General features: G+C 38.4%; 1 protein-coding gene across 4 annotated transcripts in view; it reads left to right on the forward strand.

Annotated features, from left to right (window-relative positions):
• The window catches only part of DCP2 (decapping mRNA 2), a 97,756-nt gene that overhangs the window by 49,527 nt on the left and 22,912 nt on the right, over positions 1-25,317 (forward strand). For all 4 annotated transcript variants that reach the window (XM_036308053.1, XM_036308051.1, XM_036308050.1 and 1 more), the window contains 8 exons: positions 2,020-2,147; positions 2,541-2,639; positions 10,095-10,247; positions 10,344-10,456; positions 10,561-10,668; positions 12,770-12,905; positions 23,270-23,380; positions 23,808-23,859. In XM_036308053.1, coding sequence (XP_036163946.1) covers positions 2,020-2,147; positions 2,541-2,639; positions 10,095-10,247; positions 10,344-10,456; positions 10,561-10,668; positions 12,770-12,905; positions 23,270-23,380; positions 23,808-23,859 — 900 coding nt within the window. The remainder of the gene's footprint in view (positions 1-2,019; positions 2,148-2,540; positions 2,640-10,094; positions 10,248-10,343; positions 10,457-10,560; positions 10,669-12,769; positions 12,906-23,269; positions 23,381-23,807; positions 23,860-25,317) is intronic.

Consider the following 25,317-nt stretch of genomic DNA (forward strand, 5'->3'; position numbering starts at 1 on the left):
CTTTCTATGTCCCTGATTCTATTATAATCACCAGTTCATTCTGTTCATTAGATTATTTATTCACTTGATTCTTAGATTCACTTGTTGATAGATGCATATTTGTTGTTCATAATTTGTATCTTTACCTTTTTCTTCCTCTTCCTCTTCTTAAAGGATACCTTTCAGCATTTCATATAATCCTGGTTTGGTGGTGATGAACTCCTTTAGCTTTTGCTTATCTGTGAAGCTCTTTATCTGACCTTCAATTCTGAATGATAGCTTTGCTGGATAAAGTAATCTTGGTTGTAGGTTCTTGGTATTCATCACTTTGAATATTTCTTGCCACTCCCTTCTGGCCTGCAAAGTTTCTGTTGAGAAATCAGCTGACAGTCATATGGGTATTCCCTTGTAGGTAACTGAGTTTCTTTCTCTTGCTGTTTTTAAGATTCTCTCTTTATCTTTTGCTCTTGGCATTTTAATTATGATGTGTCTTGGTGTGGTCCTCTTTGGATTCCTTTTGTTTGGGGTTCTCCGCGCTTCTTGGACCTGTAAGTCCATTTCTTTCACCAGGTAGGGGAAGTTTTCTGTCATTATTTCTTCAAATAGGTTTTCAATATCTTGCTCTCTCTCATCTTCTGGCACCCCTATAATTCTGATGTTGGTACGCTTGAAGCTGTCCCAGAGGCTCCTTACACTATCCTCGCATTTTTGGATTCTTTTTTCATTTTGCTTTTCCGGTTGGGTGTTTTTTGCTTCCTCGCATTTCAAATCTTTGCCTTGATTCTTGCGCTCTCTGGTCTGCTGTCGGGAGTCTGTATAATATTCGTTATTTCAGTCAGTGTATGCTTAATTTCTAGTTGGTTCCCCAATATAACATCGAGGGTCTCATTAGTTTTCTTGTAGATCTCATTAAGTTTATCGGCGGCTTCTAAACAGTTCTTGAGAGATCTTAAAAGTGTGGTTCTGAACTCTATATCTTCCATTGACAATTTTGTCCTGTTTCTTTGTCTCCGCATTTTGTTATGCTTCCTTGGTACACCCCCTAGTGGTCTTTGTGCGCAGTCTTGTAGTTAAGCCTTGATTGTTGTAGCTAATACCAGGGAGGGTTTGACCTCCAGGCCAAGTGGCTGTGAGAATCAGCTGTGTCAGCAGTGAGAGAACTTCTGTCCTCTAGGGAGGTGCTAATCTAGCCTTTGCCTGAGGCTATCCGGCAAATGCCTCTGTGCAGGGCTTGGGCAGGGCGGGTCGCACAGGATCAACAGGGTGGGCCGGAGAGAGCAGTTATGGTGGCTCTCAGTCCTGTCCCCAGGGGCTCTGCCTCTCTGAGTCCCAGCGACTGCTGCAAACCTCGGAGAGAAAGCTGCACTCGCTCTGACCGAAGCCAGACAGTCCCGCTTCTCCCGTTTGAGTCTGGGTCCCTAAAGACTCGCCCGTATCTGGAGCTCAGAGTCTGCGACTCCCTCCTGATTGAAAACGCCAACCGCGCCCTCCGCTGCCAGCCCGCTCTGCGCACTCCGCACCTCAGAATTTGACTTCAGCACTGCGCCTCCTCTGAGTGTCCGTATGCGTTTCTCTTTCCTCCTAGTTGTAGGACTTCCACTCAGCCAGCGTTCCTGTGGTTCTGGGTGATGTCCGTTCCGTTTTTTAGTTTCACTTTTGAAGTAGTTGTTCAAGGCAGCAAACTCCGGCGTTAACCTATGCCGCCATCTTGGTTCTCTGACTTCTGATATGATGAATTTGACTCACTTAATGAGAAGTATTTGAGGTGTTCATATGGTCCTGAATTTATTTATGTTAACTTAGGGATCCAGGACTGGGTATCCAAAGCTTACTTAATTAGTGTCTCGGCTAAATGCACACGTTAACAATGACGTGTTCAAGAGAAAACAAATGTAAAATAAAAGCAAGAGGTTGTTAAGTGAGGTGAAAATTTGAGTAATTTCATAGAAAATACACAGATGATTTAAGTAAGTCTCTTTCTGTATAAATGTGCTCAGGCTGTATTAGGGAAGAAAGTAACTTCCTTAACACTATGTATACTCTTCAGTCATTGTCCGTTTTTGCTGCCTCAAGGCGAAGACGTGGAAAAAGTTTTGGATGAATGGAAGGAGTATAAAATGGGAGTACCAACATATGGTGCAATTATTCTTGATGAGACACTTGAAAATGTGAGTGTAATAAAACGAAAGATTTTTAGTGAAAAAAATATAATTTTTATAAATGTTTGAAATTGGTTTTTTAAAAAATATATTAGATTTTTAGTGCTAAAAGGTCAGATTTTGCAAATTTTGTCTGCATTCTGTCTTAATATTTTATACTTGTTACAGTATGGCTTATTGCAAAGAAGTGCCCTTTCATTGTTGAAATACTTTAAAATGGGCAGAATGCCTTTCTTCACGCTAGTAGTATATCCAGAATCATGGGAGATAATTAAAAGCAAGTACTGTATCAAATTACTGGTGATAACAGTTACCTGAAGGAAGGAGAAAAACACCTTTGCTTTTAGAAAGGAGCGTGGGAAAGCAAGACAAGTTTTATTTCTATCTCTGCTTGTTTTGTAGGTACTACTGGTTCAGGGATACCTAGCAAAATCGGGCTGGGGATTTCCAAAAGGAAAAGTAAATAAAGAAGAAGCTCCTCATGATTGTGCTGCTAGAGAGGTGAGTTACAACTGTTGCTTCTTTTGTTCACATCTCTCTGTCATTTACTCTTACTTGTTTCTATTTTCTTTCGTTGTCTGTTATCTCTGTAACTCTTGTGGGGAGGGATATGATTTCTTCTTACTTTCCTTTTATTTTTTTATTTTTTATTTTTTTATATATATATTTTATTGATTTTCCATAGAGAGGAAGGGAAAGAGATAGAAAGTTAGAAACATCGATGAGAGAGAAACATCGATCAGCTGCCTCCTGCACATCCCCCACTGGGGACGTGCCCGCAACCCAGGCACATGCCCTTGACCGGAACCGAACCTGGGACCCTTCAGTCCGCAGGCCGACACTCTATCCACTGAGCCAAACTGGTTTCGGCTTACTTTCCTTTTAGAATTGGATTTGCAATTAGTAAAATGTTTTGGTTCAATTTGTCTTTTTTTTTTCATCTTGGCTTTCAGACATGGCACAATTTGAGTTTTTCTAAGAAATTGACATTTGTTGTTCAAAATCCACTCTAGCTTCCCACTACCTATAGGATAAAGTTTAATTCTTTAAGTATTGCCACTCCCTCCCTTACTCCAACACAAAACTTAGCCTTCCTAAATTTGTTTTTATTACAGTCAAAAGGATTTATTGTTTGTCCCTTGAATTTGACTGGTTTGTCTCAGCCTTAAACTTTTGCTTATATTTTTTTCCTACCTCTCTTCTTCCCGACTTTTCAAATCCTATCTGGGTACCTTTCTAGACCCGGCTCAATTTATCCTTTTTTTTTTCTGAAGTACTGTCACCAACTAGTTCTATACCCAGGAACTGATCTTTTTTTTTTTTTTTTTTTAAATATATTTTATTGATTTTTTACAGAGAGGAGGGAGAGGGATAGAGAGTTAGATACATCGATGAGAGAAAAACATCGATCAGCTGCCTCCTGCACACCTCCTACTGGGGATGTGCCTGCAACCAAGGTACATGCCCTTGACCGGAATCGAACCTGGGACCTTTCAGTCCACAGGCCAACGCTCTATCCACTGAGCCAAACCGGTTAGGGCAAGGAACTGACCTTTTTATTTGTAAGATGAGGTTTAGCATGGATAGTTTCTAAAGTTTATTCTTACTTAAAATTCTATTTTTAAATCTAACGAGTCAGCTCTATCTCACAGTAGTCTCTGAACTATAATAGCACTTGTCTTTATCTTTTGCTTGGCATTAGTTATGTAGTGCCTTGTGATAGATTGTGTACTGTGTTCTTATTTATCAATTCCTTATCATTTATCATCATTATTATTTTTGATTCAGTATTTTCCTGCATCACTGTTCATGTCCTGGTTTAAGTTTGGGTATAATTATTTGTGAGGGATACTAGTTAACATTTTTATAAACCACCAGCAATTATTTATCATACTAAAATCATTAGTGGTTATTTACTTTGGAGTAGGATTTGACAATTAAAAATGCTACATTTTAAATTCATCATAAAATAGCTTATTTAAGCAAGTATTTGCAACAGCTTATAGACAAAGCCGTTACATACAAGTAAGTGAAGGATTATGCACACCCCTTAAAAAATTGAAAGCTGTTTAGGAAGCAGGTGAGGAATGGCCACATTCCTTCTTGTTTCTGTGTGTGTGTGTGTGTGTTATGTGCTATTGAGTTGGCTCTAGCTCTTGACGACTCAGAATGATCGATATCTACAATATTCTGTCCTCAACAGCCTTGCTCAGGTCCGGAAGACTTATTCTGATGGCTTCTTTTATGGAGTCAGTCCATCTCATATTTGGTCTTCCTGTTTTCCTGCTGCCTTCTAGTCCCAGCATTATTGGGCTTTTCCAAAGAACCCTGCCTTCTCATGATGGCAGGAGATGCATTGGAGCACTTGTAAAAGTCTTCCCTACTAGTCTTCCAACTCTGTAGTTCTCTTCTGAAGAAGGACAAAATAGGAACCATAGCATCTTACTTAGAGGAATTGATCTGTAGCCCTGTTCATGGAGTTAGACTTATGGGAGAGACAGTTGTCATGAGGTTCTGAAAAGATACTGCATTAACTGGAATAACAAATTTAGGCTAAATGGAGTGAGCTCAGCTCAGCTGTCTCTGTAATTGAGTCTTGGGAGAAATTGGAGGAAATCAGATACCAACACTTGTAAAACTGAAGTACCCTGGACCCAAGAGGTCTTTCTGCATCTACCACTAGAACCCTCTCTGTGAGGAGTGTTATGCACTACTAGAGGCTCAGTACACAAAATTCGTGCACTTGGCGGGTGGGGCTCCCCTCAGCTCAGCCTGCTCCCTCTCACAGTCCAGGAGCCCTTGGGGGACATCCTTAGTGCTGCCGCAGAGGCAAAAGAGGTTCCCGCCACCACCGCTGTGCTCGCCAGCCTTCTGGCTGAGTGGCACTCCCCCTGTGGGAGCTCACTGACCACCAGAGGGCAGCTCCTGCATTGAGCGTCTGCCCCCTGGTGGTCAGTGAGTGTTATAGCGACCTGTTCCGCCGTTTGGTCAACTTGCATATTAGCCTCTTATTATATAGGATATTGGAAAGAATCAGGATGATGCAGAAATAGGATATTTGGGGTAAGAGAGAGGCAGTTAACCTGTGAACTGAGGCACCTAGTTTTCACTTTGCTTTATCTTGTTCTCTGCTTTGGGATACTAACATAAAAGGTGGTCCTGTTGATGTGGTACTAATTTCAGTAATGATTATAGATTACCATAATTTGTAAGACAGTAAATAAAATTTATTCTTAGGGCATGGGGAATGGGAGAATGGAGTGTGGATGATAAGATCTAAGAGAGTCTTGTGGGGAGGGATACAACCATTATGGGAGGTTATTTCCATTTTACAGGTAAAGAACTGAAACTGAGCAGTTTATTAATGTGCCTAAGGTCACACAGTTAGTAAGCAGAAGAACGGGCATGTAAAACCCTGGTAATTGGGTTCTGGAGTCAAATGTTCTTGACTACTACAATTTCGGTAGTCAAGGAATATTTGCAAATGGGTGAGTATTTCTAAACACAAACAGATGAAAACAGAAATAATTTATGACTTTTAAGTATCTATTTTCTAATAAAATTTACTTTTCTTTTTTTTAATATATTTTATTGATTTTTTACAGAGAGGAAAGGAGAGAGATAGAGAGTTAGAAACATCGATGAGAGAGAAACATCGATTAGCTGCCTCTTACACATCTCCCACTGGGAATGTGCCCGCAACCAAGGTACATGCCCTTGACCGGCATCGAACCCGGGACCCTTCAGTCCGCAGGCTGACGCTCTATCCACTGAGCCAAACCGGTTTCGGCAAATTTACTTTTCTGATTTGGATCAATATGAAATTTTTGTTTTAGAGTTTTTGTTTGGCTCTGAGGAACCATAGTTCTTAAATTCAGGGAAAAATTATTTCACTTTGATAATAAGAATTGATCTTAACTTCTATCCTTTCTGATCTACGTAACATCCTGATAAAGGACCTTGTCAGAAAAGGCTTGAGTTTAATTTATGTAAAATTGTGGATTAGAATTAAAAAATTTTTTTTATGAGTTTCTTTGAGCCCAAACTGATGACAGTTGCTGGGAAGCAAGATCTCAAATGCTCCCTGGATTAGAATTTTTAAAGGCAAGTCTTTTGACTTGTATTCCTGATTTTTAAATGACCACCTTTGTCATAAAGAAAGGTTTTGCTATTAAGGTAGAGTATTGCTGTATTAGTCTACATAGGCTGCCACAACAAAATACCACAGACTGGGTGACTTAACAGAAATTTTTGTTCTGAGTTTGGGAAGTCCAAGATCAAGGTACCTGCTGATTGGATTCCTGGTGAGAACTCTCATCCTGGCTTTCAGATGGCAACCTTCTCACTGTATGTTCATGAGACCTTTCCTGGATGCCTGTGTGAGTGCAGAGAGAGAGGAACTAGTGTCTCTTCCTTTTCTTATAAGAGCATTCGCTTTATTAATCCCACCCATATGACTTCTTTTAACCTTTATCACCTCACAGGCCCTATCTCCAAATATAGTCACGTTGGGGGGTTGGACTTCAACACAAGAATTTTGAAGGAACACAGTTCAGTCCATAGCAGTTGCCATTTTTGAGTGATGAAAGTATTCAGTTAGTTCTAGAGTTGCAGTTTGTCATTCTGCTACTGGGTGGTGCTGCAGTATAAGATAAACAGCACTGTTTGAGAGGAGGAACCACCTGTGTTCAGTCTCAGTTGAAAATTAGATTGCTATTTCATTCTTAATAGGAGTTTATATTAATATCACATTGTTCCTTTCATTTTCACCTCATTAACATATAAGGAGAGGTTTTGTCCTAATTTTCAGCTGCCATTCATTAGACTTAGGCTGATGTCTTAAGCACCTTTTCTCTTGCTTTTAAGTTATGCTGTTCTACCATGGATGATTACCCTTATATTAAGTTGCTGATATTTTAATTTGATTATGATAGCATTTTATTTTGGTCTATTATAATTATATTAATATTATTATTTCACTATATATTGCCATCCAGAGGTATTTTGTTAGGCTATTGCAGAATTTGACACATCCCATAAGGGCTGTGTATATGGACTGAGCTTAAAGAAGCAGGGGCAAGCAGGCTTCTCAGGGAGAAGGTTTTTTGTTTGTTTTTTAAATTGATTTGAGAGAAAGAAACCAATTTTGTTGTTCCACTTACGCATTCATTGATTGATTGTTGAATCTGCCCTGACCAGGAATCAAACTTACAACCATGTCATATGGGGATGATGCTCTATCTAATCAACTGAGCTTACCCGACCAGGGTCAGGGAGAAGGTTTGAATGATTGTTGATAGAAAGCTAAGGTTTGTCTTACTTAGTAATTTCCAGTTTTCTCTTTGACTTTTTGGTTCACTTTTGTTAATTGTTTTTTTCTGATCACTTTTATTCAGTGAAGTAGATTTAGGACAAAAATGAAAAATGTTTTCTAGAAATTGTTGAAAGGATATATTAGGATAACCTCACTATTTTTGTTGTGGTGAAACATCATCTGATCTTGAGAACAGGCAAGTGATACTTGGCAGTTCACTTGTAGTTTTAAGATTTTATATTGTTGCTTATATTTGGCAGAACAGTATGTTTTATTGTAATGAATCTGACTCTGCGATTGTATGATTTTTATCTTTGTAGAATTTATACAGAGGAACTACTGGTTGGCTTATTTTACCTCTTCCTACACTTTTAAAGGACATAGGTAGAGGATTTCATCATTTGTATATGCTGGTGCTCTTTGGGTACCATGTTTTTAAATCTTAGTTAGGGATTTTTATCTGATATTATTTGAGAAGTTAATGCATTCTATGTGCCAGGAAAATTATGCATTACAGATATAGGAATGGATTTGATTCACAGAAGGTGTGATACTAAATTTTTTTGTTGTGCCCTGGCCAATGTAGCTCAGTTGGTTGGAGTGTTGTCCCCTGCTTAAAAGGTGGTAGGTTCGATTCCTGGTTAGGGCATATACCCATGTTGTGGGTTCGATCCCCAGTCAGGGAATGTGATGGAGGCAACCAACGAATCAATCTCCCTCCCCCCCCCCCTCCCCCTCCCCAGTTTAGCATATTTAGGAGTGTATAGAAATTGTGATAGAAATGAATTAGGTATCCTGGAGGAACTTAAATTGGCAGTCACAGACTGCACATGCTTGAGAGAAGTATAGATAGTCCCTATTGAGGAAGATAGGAAGATGTACATGAACTGATAAGGAGGGAAGAGACAAAAAGAATGGGTAGAAAGTTCCTCCATACTCTTACCTTGTAAGAGATTCAGGCCTGTGCACATGTTTTAATGTCTCTGTCCCACTGGTTGATGAGGAGATGCTAAATATAGAGGGAAGGGGAGAAACTCCAGCATAAAAGATCCACAGTAATTTTTAACCACTGAGAGTCCAGAGTTGTTTTGATTTTGAGGGTGAAGTGGGTAAGAACATTGTCATAGTAATATAATTGTTACTTGAAGGAGAACTTTAAGGCTAAAAGAGACTAATCGTTTTTTATTTTAAACAGAAGCCCAGTATTTAATCAGATTAAGCATGGCTTCTTTGGTTGATGAAAAGGTGAGGGTTAGATGTAACATTAATTCCTGAGATTTATGTTCTTTCAGTTCATCCTTCCCTCGCTTTTGAGGCCTTACTGAGGAAAGGCAGTCTTGGAACCATTAACCTAGCTCCCTAGTTTTCAGTTCTTTTGCATTTATATCCCCACCCCCATCCAATTGGTTGTAGCTGTACTTTTGAAATCTGTCCATTTAAATGTTAGCATTCACAATTCAATTTTCATGTTTGAAAAAAGTTTTATTTATATAAGACATTTTTAAATCTGTAGTTTGGTATACATATCTATTCATGGATCCTGTGAATAAAATCCATATGTGATCCCCAGTGATGTACTTTTCACAGATTAGGAACCACTGATATATTCTAACATTTTAAGGTTTCTGGACCCAGTTACAATATGTATGTGGCAGTTTCTTCACTCCAGCAAGCAATTTTTGGATACCAGCTGGGCGTCCTATAATTCAACTGAATTCTAACATGGTGTACTCAGAGATAGTAGCATCATATTCCACAGGTTAAGGGCTCAATCCCACAAGACTGCCCTCCACTTCAGATGGCAGTCACAAGTCCAGGTTGTCACTTGTGATTCTGACCGACTGGCTATAGATTGAAGGTTCCAACAATCCCTTTCTTGGGCTTGATTAATTTGCTAGAGTATCTCACAGAACTCAGAAAAACATTTTACTTACAAAGCATCAATTAATTAGGAAAGAATATAACTCAGGAATAGCGAGATGGACTAGATGCATCAGGCAAGGGATGGGGAAAGTATGAGGAGCTTCCATGCCTTCTCCTAGAGCAGCACTCTCCAAATCTCGTGATCAACAACCTTGAAGCTCTTGAACTCTGTTCTCGGGTTTTTGTGGAGGCGCTGTGACTCTGGTATAGTCTATTAAGTTATTGGCCATAGCTAATGAGCCCAGTCTCAGCCTCTCTTCCCTTCCAGGAGGGTTTCAACCCTCTACTCACTTGGTTGGTTCTCCTGGCAACCAGCCTCCATCCTTCCCAGTGGGTTTAAAAATCACTTCATTAACATAACAAAAGATACCTTTGATGCTCTTATCACTTAGGAAATTCCAAGAGTTTTAGGAACTGCACCAGAAAAAAGACCAAGTAAAAATATATTTATTATTGTAAATCACAATATCACACATCTCCCTTCATTGAATAGCTGAAGAAACTTAGACTCAGCTATTAAAGAGGTTTCACCATAGTGGAACAATTCAGTAGAGGCAGAGCTAGAACTAGACCCTGAAATATTCTGACTTCTTGCCTAGTGCTTTCATGCCTTTAATTGCCTGGATATATCTGAATTTTCACCTTTGAAATAAGCAAATTTTAATAAATTGGAGGTCTGACAGCAAAAATTGAAAATCATCCAAATTTTTTATTTCCAGGTCTTTGAAGAAACTGGTTTTGATATCAAAGATTATATTTGTAAGGATGATTACATTGAACTTCGAATAAATGACCAGCTTGCTCGTTTGTACATCATTCCAGGAATTCCAAAAGACACAAAATTTAACCCGAAAACCAGAAGAGAAATTCGGGTATGGAATTGAAAGTACTTTCAGGTTGCTGAATGAAGTAGGAAATTGCTTTCAGAAACTCTGATAATCATTAACTATGTGTTTCTTGTGTTTCAGAACATTGAATGGTTCTCCATAGAAAAATTGCCCTGTCATAGAAATGATATGACCCCAAAATCCAAACTTGGTTTGGCTCCTAACAAATTTTTTATGGCTATTCCCTTTATCAGGTATGTTCATATTTCTTAAAATAAAAAAACTAACCATCATAATTCTGATACTCAGTTTCTTCATACAGCCAAGTTTTAAAAGTGAATTCTTAATCTTTCCATAGACCATTAAGGGACTGGCTTTCTCGAAGATTTGGAGATTCCTCAGACAGTGACAATGGATTTTCCTCAACTAGTAGCACACCAGCTAAACCTACTGTGGAAAAATTGAGGTAAAGAAATGTATTCATAGGATTCTGACTTTCTGATAGTTTTTAATACAGTAGCATTTTGCTTCTAAAGTTTGCAGAGGTGTTGGATTCCTTGATAGGAACTATTTTGTTCCTGTGTTCTTGAAACTTTTTTTATGAGATGAAAGGGAAGGAGCTTCTGGCACATTTTAAAAAGTATACAAAGAGAGTACCAACTCTTGAGGTAGATCGAAGAGGAGGAAAAGAAATCATCTGTGTGTGTGTTTTTATACTGTTACTTCTCTGTTCTCATATTCTACCTTAGAGATACTTGAGTTTCTGAAGACAGTTAGATGGAGGATATGTTGAGGTCTGTTTTTTTGTGTAGAGGAGGTGAAGGATGCTGATGTATTACTTGTTCAGAAAGAACTGTGAAGAGTTGGGTGGGCTTCTTTTCTTTCCCTCGTAATATCAAGAGTGACTATTAAATGGTCATAAACCACAATAGAACATTTTCTAGGTTGGAACTTAATATATAAATCATAATTACAGAGTAGCTGAGTAATTTTGTTCAATAAGCAGAAATATTTGTAGTCAATTTGTTAGAACTTTGCCTTATGTTAAGAGAGTTGCTTTTTATATTTTCTTTAATTTAGATGTTCTGTTTTTAATCCCAGAGCTTCAAAAATTAAACAATAGAAGGAAACCACATTTACAGTGAATATTTTTTAAATACATAGAGAATATTCCATTTTAGTTGGATTTTATGAGGACAGGAGTTCGGACTAAATGTAAATGTCATTTTTGCTTATCAGAAACTGTGATTATTATAACCAAATTATATACTACTAGATATAAGTGAAATAGTTCAAAAATGTAAAGTAGACAAGAATGCAGCCAGTTTTGAAAAGATACAAGATACTGTTTTAAAAAGTTATAAAATAGTGAGTGGAAAAAAATATTGACTATTCATGTTTGGAAAATCTGTGTGAAATGACAACCATACTTTTTAGTCTTAGGATTTATGGTGTTGGAGAGTAGAATAAGGAGATAATAAACCAACTACTTTAACCACATTTCAGGTTTCTTAGGAAGGGAAGTATGTGTTTTTTAGTGTATAATCTAATGTCTATGATAATGTATTGAAGTATCTGAATTTTGTCTAAAGAAAGAGTTGAGAGTCTAAAATTTAATTTAATTTAATTTAATTTTTAAAGATCATGGTTTATTTTATTTTTAAAATATATTTTTATTGATTTTTCAGAGAGGAAGGGAGAGAGAGAGATAGAAACATCAATGATGAGAATCATTGATCAGCTGCCTCTTGCACGCCCCCTGCTGGGGATTGAGCCCACAACCTGGGCATGTGCCCTTGACTGGAATTGAACCCAGGACCCTTCAGTCCGCAGGTCGACGCTCTGTCCACTGTGCCAAACCGGCTAGGGCAATATTGTAATTTTTAAGTGAGAAAGAGGAAGAATTCCAAAATATTCAGAAACAATCTTATTGTATAATATGGTTTTTTGGATTAGTGACTGTATTGTATTATACATGGGAGTGTACTATAGAATGGGATTTCTTTATTACAAACTATTGCATGAGTGCAATCTTTTATAATATTCTTTTGCATAAAAATTTATGACTGGATCTTTATTGAAGTTGCTCAGACTTTGTCTTGGGCCTCTTTATATTTTGCTTTAGAGTACAGCTTAATTTTTCATATCCTCTTCCAACATGGATGTGGTCCATAATTGACCTTTGTAGAATCAAACTGTATACTTAAACACGCCAATAAGAATATGAGTAGTCTGTCCTATTAGGAAGGAAAGTCCACTTATATTTGTTTCAAGTAAATTTAGGCAGAATTGTTTTCACATTTTTAAATATATAACCACTCATAGGGAGGAGATGGTGTGGATAGTTCAGAAAAGTTTTGGATTAAAAATAACAGATTATTTATTCAAATACTCTTCTGCATGCTGGTGATAATAGACACAAAGCAGACTTACATTCCAATAGTGGGAGATAGACAATAAGAAAGAAAGTAAAATTTGTAGTCTATAAGATACACTATCAAGGTGGTAGAAGAGCTATAAGATAAAATTTTCTGATGTGATTTTTATTTTTTTAAATCTTGGTGTAGTCGAACCAAATTCCGCCACAGTCAGCAGTTATTTCCTGAAGGTTCCCCAGGTGACCAATGGGTAAAGCACAGGCAGCCACTGCAGCAAAAGCCATATAATAATCATTCTGAAATGTCTGACCTTCTAAAAGCAAAGGTGAGTGATATACATTTAAAGATTTTCATAACTTTAGGTCATTTGACTTTGAAACGTATCTGAACTGAGGAATTGCTAATTAATAGTTATAGAGCTCTGAATTGTTGATGAAAGAATCCTGTGTTCCTGACTTGTGATTTGAAGCTGGCCTGAGACTCCTTAACTTTTATAGCATGGCTATAAATTCAGTAAGTGAGAGGGATTAACGTCTGACTTTGGTATATATGCTACCAGTGAAAGGTTCATTACTGTGTTGTATTCTAGTCTATGATTATACAACAGTTTATTTATTCTGCTCTTTAAAATTTTTTATTTTTTAATTGCAGTCGACATACAATATATTAGTTTCAGGTATACACAGTGATTATAAATTTATATAACTTACAAAGTGATCACCCTAAGTCTAGTACCCATATGACACCATATATGGTTATTATAATACTAGAGGCCCGGTGCACAAAAATTTGTGCACTTGGGGGGAAGGGGGGGTCCCTCAGCCCGGCCTGTGCCCTCTCACAGTCTGGGACCCCTCGGGAGATAACGACCTGCTGGCTTAGGCCTGCTCCCAGGTGGCAGAGGGCAGGCCCAATCCCTAGGTGCAGCCCCTGGTGGGGCTCAGAGCAGGGCCGATTGGGGAGTTGGGGCGCCGCCCCCTGTCATGCACAGAGCAGGGCGGATTGGGAGGTTGCGATGCCACCCTCAGTCACGCTCAGGGTAGGGCCGATTGGGGGGTTGGGGCACTGCCCCCTGTCACACTCAAGGCAGGGTCGATGGGGAGGTTGCGGCGCCACCCCGTCACACACAGAGCAGGGCCCATCAGGGGGGTTGGGGCTCCTTACCCTGTCATGCACAGAGCAGGGTTGATCAGGGGGTTGGGGAGCTCCCCCCTGTCACACACAGAGCAGGGCCCATCAGGGAGTTGGGGAGCTCCCCCTGTCACGCACAGAGCAGGGCCGATAGGGGAGTTGGAGCACTGCCCCGTCACACACAGAGCAGGGCGGATCAGGGGGTTGGGGTGCCGCACCCTGTCACACTCAGGGCAAGGCCGATGGGGAGGTTATGGCTCTACCCCGTCACACACAGAGCAGGGCCCGTGGCGGGGGGGTGGGGGCGGGGTTGGGGCGCCGCACCCTGTCACACACAGAGCAGGGCCGATCAGGGGGTTGGGGCACCGCAGCCTGTCACAGAGCCGCAGGGCGATCAGGGGGTTGGGGAGCTCCCCCCTATCAGGCACAGAGCAGGGCTGATCAGGGGGTTGGGGCATCTTCCCCTGTCACGAACAGAGCAGGGCGGATAGGGGGGTTGTGGCCCCACCCCCTGTCACACACAGAGCCGCAGGGCGATCAGGGGGCTTGGGCGCTGCCCCCTGTCACACTGATCCCGGTGCTGGGAGGCATATTACCCTTTTACTATATAGGATAGAGGCCTGGTGCACGGGTCAGGGCCGGCTGGTTTGCCCTGAAGGGTGTCCTGGATCAGGGTGGGGGTCTCCACTGGGGTGCCTGGCCAGCCTGGGTGAGGGGATGATGGCTGTTTACAGCTGGTCACACACCCTTCAGGGTGGGGGTCCCCACTGGGGTGCCTGGCCAGTCTGGGTGAGGGGCTGAGGGCTGTTTTCAGGCTGGCGGGTGACTGAAGCTCCCAACCACTCCTTTTTTCCTTTTTTTTTTTATTCTGGGCCAGCTTTAGCTCTGAGGCTCCAGTTCTTAGGCCTCTGCTGCTGAAAGCAGGTTTCTGGCCTTTGTTTACCTTCTGTATTTGAAACAGTGTTGCGATTCTGCTGGCTGAAGCCCGGCGACTAAAGCAGGTTTCTGGGGTTTTGTTTAGCTTCTATATTTGTAACATAGTTGCTTAGAGTTGCAGCTCAGAGGCCGGCAGCGGCAAGCGGGGAACGTTGTAGTCCTCTGTCACTGAAGCAAGCAAGCCTCATGTTCGCTTCCAGCTGCCTGGCTGCCGGCCGCCATCTTGGCTGGCAGTTAATTTGCATATCGCCCTGATTAGCCAATGGGAAGGGTAGCGGTCATACACTAATTACCATGTTTCTCTTTTATTAGATAGGATTACTAGAGGCCCAATGCACAAAATTTGTGCAAGAGAAGCCTTCCTTCCCCTGGCTGCCAGCACCAGCTTCCCTCTGGCACCTGGGACCCGGGCTTCCCTCGCAGCCCCGGCTTCATGCAGAAGGACGTCCAGTCTAATTAGCATATTATGCTTTTTTAATTATAGATTGACTGTATTCCCTATGCTGTACTTTATATCTCTGTGACTGTTTTGTTACTGCCAATTTGTACTTCTTAACCCCTTTACCTTTTTCCAACAACCCCTCCTCCCCCTGCTCATTTGGCAACCATCAGTTCTCTGTATTTGTGAGTTTGTTTCTATTTAATTGATGAGAGAGAATCATTGATTGACTGCCTCCTGCATGCCTCACACTGGGAATCAAGCCTGCAACTTGGGTATATGCCCTGATTGGGAATCAAACTGTGACTTCCTGATTCATAGGTCAACACTCAATCACAGAGCCATGCAGGCCGGGCTATTTTGAATTTTTTTAGGAGCCTCTCTACTGTTTTTTTACAGTGGCTGCACCAATTTGTAATCTCACCAACAGTGTTCAAGGGCTCCCTTTTCTCCACATCTTACCCAACACTTGTTTCTTAATTTATTGATAGTAGCCATTCTGACAGGTGTGAGGTGATATCTCATTGTGGTTTTAATTTGCATTTCCCTGATAATTACTGATGTTGAGCATCTTCTCATGTCTGTTGGCCATCTGTATGTTCTCTTTGGAGAAATGTCTATTCTGGTCCTCTGCCCACTTAAAAAATTTTTTTATTTATTGATTTGAGAGAGAGAGAGAGGAAGAGAGAAGGAGAAAAAGAAATATCTGTTTGTTGTCCTACTTACTTAGGCATTCATTGGTTGATTCTTGTATGTGCCCTGACCAGGGGTTGAACCTGCAACCTTGTTGTATCAAGAGGACACTTGAACCAACTGAGTTACCCAGCCGGGGCCTTTTCTCATTTTTTAAATCGGATTGTTTATTTTTGTGTGTGTGTGTTAACTTATATGAGTTCCTTATATATTTTGGATATGAACTGGTTATCAGATTTATCATTGGCAAACATCCTCCCATTCAGTAGGTTACCTTTTTGTTTTGTTGATGGTTCCCTTAGCTGTGCAAAAACCTCTTTAGTTTGAGGTAGTTCCTCCCATTTGTTTACCTTTTCTGTTGTTTTCCTTCCCTGAGGAGACATATTTAAAAAAATATTAGCAAGAGTGATATGAAAGAGTTTACTGCCTACTTATTTTTCTAGAAGTTTTATGGGTTGGGGGGGGTCTTATATTGAAATCTTTAATCCATTTTGAGTTTATTCTTATATATGGTGTTAGAGAGTTATCCAGTTTCTGTGACATGAGTCTGTTTAGTTTTCACAGCACTATTTATTGAAGAGAACTGTCTTTGCACCATTGTATATTTTTATCTTCTTTGTCATAGGTTAATTGATTATATAGGTGTGGGTTTATTTCTATTTCATTGATCTATGTGTCAGTTTTTATGCCAATATAATGCTGTTTTCATTACTACAGCCTTATAGTATAGTTTGATACTAGGTCGTCGCATGATACCTCCAACTTTGTTCTTATCAAGATTGCTTTGGCTATTCAGGGTTTTTTGTGGTTCGATATAAATTTTTGGATTATTCTAGTTCTGTGAAAAATGCCATTGGTATTTTGATATGGATTGTTTTGAATCAATAGATTGTTATGGGTAGTAAGGACATTTTAATGATGTTAATTCTTCTTGTTCATGAGCACTGTATATGCCTCCATTTATTTCTATCTTCAATTTCTTCTATGACTATTTTCTGGGCACAGGTGTTTTTACATCTTGTTTAAATTTATTTCTGGGTACTTTTTTTTATGAATTGGGATTTTTAAAAAAATTTTTTTTCCTGATAGTTTGTTATTGGTGTATAAAACTGCAACTGATTTTTTTTTTGATTTTTGATATTAATTTTGTATTCTACTTTATTGAATTAATTTATCAGTTCTAATAGCATTTTAGTGGACTCTTTAGAGTTCTTTATATCATGTCATATGCAAATAATGACAATTTTACTTCTTTTCAATTTGGATGTCTTTTATTATTATTTTTTCTTGTGATTGCTGTGGCTAGGAGTTTCAGTATTGTATTGAGTAGAAGTATGCTGAAAGGAGACATCCCTGTCTTGTTCCTGATCTTAAGAGAAATGCTTTTAGCTTCACCATCGAATATGATGTGAACTGTATGTTATAGATGGTCTTTACTATGTTGAGATGTATTTCCTCTATTCACATTTTGCCTAGAGTTTTTATAATAAAAGGATGGTGAATTTTGTGAAATGCTTTTTCTGCATCTCTTGATAAATGATTTTTATCCTTTTGTTTATGTGGTGTACCGTGTTAGTTGATTTGCAGATATTGAACCAACCCTGTATCCCAGAAATAAATTCCACTTGATCATGTTGTATGATCTTTTTAATGTATTGTTGGATTTGGCTTGCTAATATTGTGTTGAGGATTTTAGTATCTATGTTTATCAGGAAGATTGGCTTATTTTTTGGATAATGTCTTTGGTTTGGAATCTGGGTAATGCGGCCTCATCAATTTTTTGGACTAGTTTGTAAAGGATAGGTGTTAAATCTTTGAATGTATGGTAAAATTCACCTGTGAAACTATCTGATCCAGGACTTTTGTTTCTTGGGAGTTTTTTAAATTACTGATTTAATTTCATTAGTAGTTATTGGTCTGTTCAGATTTTCTGTTTCTTTTTGGTTCAGTCTTGGAAGATTGTGTCTTTTAGGAATTTATTCTTTTCTTTAAGGATGTCCAGTTTGTTGTCATATAGTTGTTTGTAGTGTGTTCTTATAATAGTTTGTATTTCAGTGGTCACATTGTCACTTCTCTTTTATTTCTGAATAGAGGCCCAGTGCATGAATTCGTGCACCGATGGGGTCCCTCAGCCTGGCCTGTGGGATTGGGCTGAAACTGACTCTTCGACATCCCCTGAGGGGTCCTAGTTTGTGAGAGGGCTCAGGCCAGGACGAGAGACCCCACTGGTGCATGATCAGGGCCAGGGAGGGACCTGGGAGGTTGGCCAGCCGCGGAGGCACTGCGGGAGGGCTCCAGGACATGTCTGGCCCGTCTCGCTCAGTCCTGATTGGCCGGACGCCAGCAGCAAGCTAACCTACAGTTGGAGCGTCTGCACCCTGGTGGTCAGTGCACATCATAGTGAGCAGTTGAGTGGATTTAGCATATCATTAGCATATTACACTTTGATTGGTTGAACGGCCGACCAGTTGACCAGACACTTAGCATATTAGGCTTTTATTTATAGGAATTTTATTTATTTTGGTCCTCTTTGTTTTTGTGATGGTTACAGGTTTATTAAGTTTATGTTTTCAGCTCTTATATTCATTGATCTTTTGTATTTTTTTAAACTACTTCATTTATTTTTGTTCTGATATTTTCTTCCTTCTCACTTTGGGCTTTGTTTTTTTTGTTTTTTTTTTTTTTTAGGTGTAAGGTTAGATTTTTTATTTGAGATATTTCTTGTTTCCTCAGGTAGGCCTATATTATTATTAATTTTTCTCTTACAGCTGCTTTGGCTGTGTTCCATAGATTTCGGATCATTGTGTTTTCATTTGTCTCATGGTATCTTTTGCTTTGGGATGAAATGGTCTAAATATCAATTTGGTCTAATATGTCATTTTTAGGCTACTGTTTTCTTGATTTTCTGTTCATATGCTCTATCCATTGATGCCATTGGGGTGTTAAAGTCCCCTACTATTACTGTCGATTTGTCTCTTTATGTCCATCAATATTTGCTTTATATATTTTGGTGCCATCCTACGTTATGCGTACAAATGTTTATAAGGGTTATATCCTCTTGTTGGATTGATTCCTTTATCATTATGAAATGACCTTTTAAAAAACCTTGTTATAGCCTTTGTTTTGAAGTCTATTTTGTCTGATATAAGTATAGCTACCCCAGCGTTTTTTGTCTTCATTTGCATCCCTTAGTCTGTATATATCTTTTTATTTGAAGTGGGTTTCTTGTAGGCAGCATATGTATAGGTCTTGTTTTGTTATCTGTTCAGCTACCCTATTTTTTTTTTTTAAATAAGCCATTTAAAAAATATATTTTTGTTGATTTCAGAGAGAGGAAGGGAAAGGGAGGGAGAGAAACATCAGTGATAAGAGAGAAACATTGATCAGCTGCCTCCTACACACCCCCTACTAGGGATTGAGCCTGAAGCCTAGGCATCTGCCTTGACGGGGAATTGAACCAGGACCTTCGGTTTATGGGTCAGTGTTCAGCTACTGAGCCATACCTTTTGGGGCACCATATGTCTTTTGATTGAAGCATTTAATTTGTTTATCTTTAAAGTAATTAGTGATAGATCCTAGCTGGTTTGGCTCTGTGGTTAGAGCGTTGGCTTGGGGACTGAAGAGCCATAGGTTTGGTCCCGGTCAAGGGCAAGTACCTCTGTTCAGGCTCGATCCTGTCCCTGATTGGGGTGAGTATGGGAGGCAACATATCAATGTATCTCTCTCACATTGATGTTTCTCTTTGCCTTTCCACCTCCCTTCCACTCTCTGAAAATCAATGAAAAAAATATCGTTGGTGAGGATTAACCAAAAACAACAACAATTAAAGTAATTAGTGATAAATATGTAGTTGTGTCATTTTATTACTTACATTTTTGATCTTTTTATGTACTTAAAGAGGTCCTTTTAATATTTTTGATAACAGTGGTTTGATGGTGATGAATTCCTTTACTTTTTTCTTATCTGGGAATTCCTTTCTACTTTTTTAAATGATAGCTTTGCTGGATAGAGTAATCTTGGTTGTAGGTTCCTTGCTTTTCATCCCCTGTGGCCTGGAAAGTTTCTGTTGACAGATCAGTTGACAGTCTGTGGAAGCTTCATTATACATAACTAACTGCTTTTCTCTTGTTGCTTTTACAATTCTCTCTTTGTCTTTAACCTTTGTCATTTTAATTATGTGTCTTGGTGTGGGCCTCTTTGTGTTCATCTTATTTGGGACTGTGTGCTTCCTAGACTTCTATATGTATTTCCTTCACCATAGGTTTTAATCCCTTGCTCTCTCCTTTCTCCTTCTGATACCCCTATGATATAAATGTTGATATTTTCCCAGAGGTCCCTTAAACTGCCCTCATTTTAAAAATTCTTTTTTAAAAAAATACATTTTATTGAATTTTTACAGAGAGGAAGGGAGAGGGATAGAGTTAGAAATTAGAAACATCAATGTGAGGGAAACATCGATTAGCTGCCTCCTGCATACTCCCCACTGGGGATATGTCCGCAGCCAAGTTACATGCCCTTGACCGGAATCGAACCTGGGACCCTTGAGTCCATAGGCCGATGCTATCCACTGAGCCAAACCGGTTAGGGCAAAAAATTCTTTTTCTTTATGCTTTTCTGATTGGGTATTTTTGTCTACCTTCTTCCAGATTGTTGATTTGATCCTCTGCTTCGTTTACTCTGCTGTTGCTGACATCGAATATATTCTTATGTCAGTATTGTATTCTTCATTTCTAACTGATTTTTTTTATGGCTTTTCTGTCTCTTTGTTAGAATTCTCAGTGAATTCATCTATTCTTTCCCTCTGTTCATTGAGCATTCTTATGACCAGTGTTTTGAACTCTGGGAGCTTTCATGCTTCCATCTTGTTTAGCTTTGTTTCTGGAGTTTTGTTCTGTTTCATTTGGGACATATTTCTTCACCGCTTCCTTTTGGCTGCCTCCCTGTGCTTGCTTCTATGTATTAGGTGGATCTTCTACATCTCTCAGACTTGGCAGAGGGGCTTTAAGTAGTAGGTGTTCTATGGACCATAATGGCACAGTGTCCCTGGTCACCTGAGCCAAGTGCTCTAGGGGTGACCCTTATGTGGGTTGTGTGTGCCCTCTTATTTCAGTTGAGCCTTGATTGATGTTGGCACATCAGTGGATTGTGTCTCAGGCTGACAGGCTGGAAGTCCTTTATTCTACTCAGATGTCCACTTGGTTATTTCCAGTTAGGGGCTTTTTACAAATAATAGTGTTATGAATATTAATGTGCATGTCTTTTTATGAACATACACCTTTTGGGGGTATGTAATTGACAGAATTGTTGGATCACTGAATATGGCTATGTTTTTGAGTATATACTGCAAACAATATTCTCAAGTAATTTATATCCTCAGCAAAGTATATGAGAACTCCATTTGTGCCACATCCTTACTAATGCTTGGTATTATCTGTCTTTATTATTTTAGCCATCCATTTAGGTGTCACCCTTTATTTCATTCTTTTAAAAAATATACTAGATTCACCAAAATTGAGAGCTTTGGTGCATCAGAGGACACCATCAAAAGAGTAAAAAGATAACCTATAGAATGGGAGAATATATTTAGAAATCATTTGTCTGATGGATTAATATCCAAAGTATATAAAGAACTCCTAAGCTCAATAGTAACCAAAATCCAACCAAATTTAAAAATGGGCAGACAACTTGAATAGACATTTCTCCAAAGAAAATATACCAATGACCAATAAGCATATGAAAAGATGCCCAGCATAATTTGTGAGTAGAGAAATACAAATCAAAACCAAAATGAGATACTACTTCATACCCATTAGGATAGGTGTAATAAAGAAAATGGAAAATAACAAGTGTTGACAAGGATGTGGGGAAATTGGAACCCTCATGCAATGCTACTTGGAATGTAAAATGGTGCAGCTGCCATTTGATGATTCCTCAAAAAGTTAAACATAGAATTACCATATGACCATCAATTCCACTCCTAGATATATACTCAAAAGAATTAAAGCAGAGACTAACAAATCCTAAGCTTTGGTCTTAGCTCCTAGCTGAGGAGGGACTCAAAAATATAACTTGTATAGTAGTGTTCACGGTAGCATTATTCGTAATAGCCAAAAGGCGGATAATAAAAACAGTTCTGGAGGTGGATACTGGTGGTGGTTGCACAACATGGTAACTATATTTACTGCCGCTGAATTGTACACTCAAAAATGGTTAAAGTGGTAAATTTTATGTGTGTTGTACCACTAATAATAAAAAATAAATACCAGCAAGAGCAGAATGAAATTGAATTAAAATTGTGTGGTAAAACCCATATTTCCCTACCATTCTTTAATTAAGTTAGCTTATTGTTTTCAAGCTATTTTAGGAATTATTTAATTTTTCCTGTAGATAGATGAAATGTAAATACATAAATAGATGTATTTTTATATATGTATTTTAAATAATAATAAAGTTATTTTGTTCACACTGTTTTAGTTAAACCTCTTAAAGAGCTGTTCTTTCAACACCTCCAAGGGCAAATTAATGTTTAAAAAGTGTTTTAAGGCCCTAGACGATTTGGCTCAGTGGATAGAGCATTGGCCTGCGTACTGAAGGGTCTTGGGTTTGATTCTGGTCAAGGGCACATGCATGGGTTGTTGGCTTGATCCCCAGTAGGGGGCATGCAGGAGGCAGCCAAGCAATGGTTCTCTCTCATCACTGATGGTTCCATCTCTCTCGCTCCCTCACCCATCCTCTCTGAAATCAATAAAAATATATTTAGAAAAAACTGTTTTGAGTTAAACTTAGAATTTTTTAAAGCAGTATGATAGGAATTGGAAGCTGTCAGCTATTGTGTGTTTTGGTTTAAACCTAGAGATAATGGCCCAAATTTTTAAAACTCTAGTCTTTATTTTATGAAATGAGAATACTAATTTTAAAATGCTTATTTATTAATTTAAAGCGGTTTATAGGGTAACAGTTGATTACCTCTGCTGCATATTTCCTACTCGAGTACTGTGGTCAGTGTTCCTCAGCATTCACTCCCAGAGAACTTTTTTTTGATAGTCACACAAACTTGTCCCTCTCCCCCCCATTATTTGTTGTTGTTGTTTTTTTAAATAGTTTTTATTTATTGATTTGAGAGAGAGGGAGAAATTATCTGTTGCTCCACCAACTTAATGCATTCATTGGTTTATTCTTGCATGCACTCTAATTGGGATCGAACCTGCAAACTTGGTGCATTGGGACAATGCTCCAACCAACTGAATTTGATAAGCTGGTTGAATCAGAGTTTAGCAAAGCAACCCCCCTCCAGAAAAATCTTCCTAAACATTGGGGAAACTGTACCATATCAGTATTTTCCCCAATGTTTTAGGAAGATTTTTTTGGAGGGGGGGTTGTTTTGCTAAACTCTGATTCAACCAGCTTAATCAAATTCATATGGTATAATATTTGTCCTATTACATAATACTATAGGTTTACATTTTCTTTCTTTCTTATTGCAAAAACAGAATCAAAGTATGAGGGGAAATGGCAGAAAACAGTATCAAGATTCACCTAATCAAAAGAAAAGAACAAATGGGGTCCACAGCCAGCCAGCTAAGCAGCAGAATTCCTTGATGGTAAGAGTTTCAGTTATCTCATACTAATAAGGGAGTTCAGTCTTTTAAAGAGTGGGGCAAGGGCATTTTCAAGGCACATTGAATTGATAAAACACTTCATTTTTATGGAGTGAAATTATGTAGTTTGCCCACAAAAAGTGTTTTGGCTGCTTTCATTTATGGGATTGTAACATTGATTCAATTGCATCTAATGCCTGATAATTGTTATTAAATTAATTTTAATAACTGTGAAAAAATGTAGTCAGCCCTGCTTTTGAGAGTAAGTCCTTGCCTATTCTGTCTGTATTTTTCTAAATAGAACCTATATTATTTTAATGAAGTTAAAAGTTTGAAAGAACATTACACTGATTTTAAAAGTAGGTATCATTTATAATAAGTGAAATAACTAGAAATGGTATATTGTGTATGTTTATGTTTTTTTTAATAGAAATTTGAGAAAAGACTTCATCCACGAAAACTTCAGGATAATTTTGAAACAGGCAAGTTATTTTCTTTTTAAAGCTTTTGCCTCATGGGATTTGGTTTTGGCCTAACCTTGATTTTACTGGAGTGTGTGATAAACCATAATGGATAAACAGAGAGAGTTGCACATGTCTGTAGAGAGAGTTCATATATGTGGTCAAGTACTCTGTATATGAAACTGGCGAAAGTGAATTTATTTAAATGATTAACATGAAATTATTTGCCCTTTCAGTGTGCTATATATTTTGTGAATGACAAACCTGTGTGCTGTGCATTGATATTATAGATAAATAAATAATAGCTTAAGGTTTAGAGAGGGAGTAGAATCAAGTATGGTAAAGATGAGGAGACCTCATTCTATGTGGTATAGAATGTATGAAAGGGGTGCACAGACTTTAGAGGGGGGGACATTTTCCCACTTTTGGAGGTAGAGATCAACTTTTTAAGCTGGTACTAAGGATAACTTATTAAAATGACATTTAGAACTTCTCTATCCTCAGTTATGATGAAGAATAGGTGTGTGATTTGATTTGGAAAGTAATGCTGATGAATGTAGAAAGCTCTTTGGTAATACTGTTGTAGTTGGGATGTACAGCAGACTGTTTTCTTAGGTGCTGTTTTGAATTTAATGAAATTCCCTATGTAGTAGATAGGCATTTATTCATCTCCAATTAAAGCCTTCATATTAAAAGATCTTAAGAAATGAAAAACATTATAATCATATTTTTTGGAGTACTGTCTATGATTTAAGCAAGATAAAAGCTATTTTTAAAGAGATGCTTTAACCCTATTTTGGAAAATTAAGCTTAACTATGAAGAAGCAGAAACTATCATTAGTTTTGTATAGATGAGCGATGGGGTAGGAATCCTCTTCATAGGATTTTTCTAGCCATCTTGGCTGGTAGGGGCATGATAGGTTGTGGTTTAATTAACAAGAGTTCAGAAGTAAATTATTTCACAAAAATTTTAAAAAGTCTATGTTCAGGAACATTAAAGAAGGAGCACTATAACTTTGTAGCTCCAGCTTAGTTGGGCATCATGTGGATGTATAAAATTTTGAGTCGTCTTGAGAAGGAAGTATAAAAGAAATCTTGTCCTGGGAAACCTCATTTCACACTTTTTATCTCAGCTTCTTGCTGTCTGTTCCAAACATACTTTCCTAGTCGGCTCCTGCTCTACTTTAGAAAACTCCCCCAAATCCTGTTAAGTCAGTGCTTTGTTGTACTATGGTTTTGAAAAGTTGGATTTTTCTTTAGGTTGTATATTCCCTGAAGATTGGTAAGCTCCAAATAAAGCTTTAGCTTGATTTTTCTATAATTGGAATCTTTACAAACTGTACATTGTAATTTTAATCTTACAGTGCTTAAATTTTTATTTCTGTCAAGAAGCTCCCACTATTTTGGCACAAAATATGAATATTGGAGGTTAAAAACAGGCATGCCCATTTTTGAAAATAAGGACAGATTAAGATTGTG

This window comes from Myotis myotis, unplaced genomic scaffold (genome assembly GCF_014108235.1).
Source record: "Myotis myotis isolate mMyoMyo1 unplaced genomic scaffold, mMyoMyo1.p scaffold_m19_p_5, whole genome shotgun sequence".
NCBI lineage: Eukaryota > Metazoa > Chordata > Mammalia > Chiroptera > Vespertilionidae > Myotis > Myotis myotis.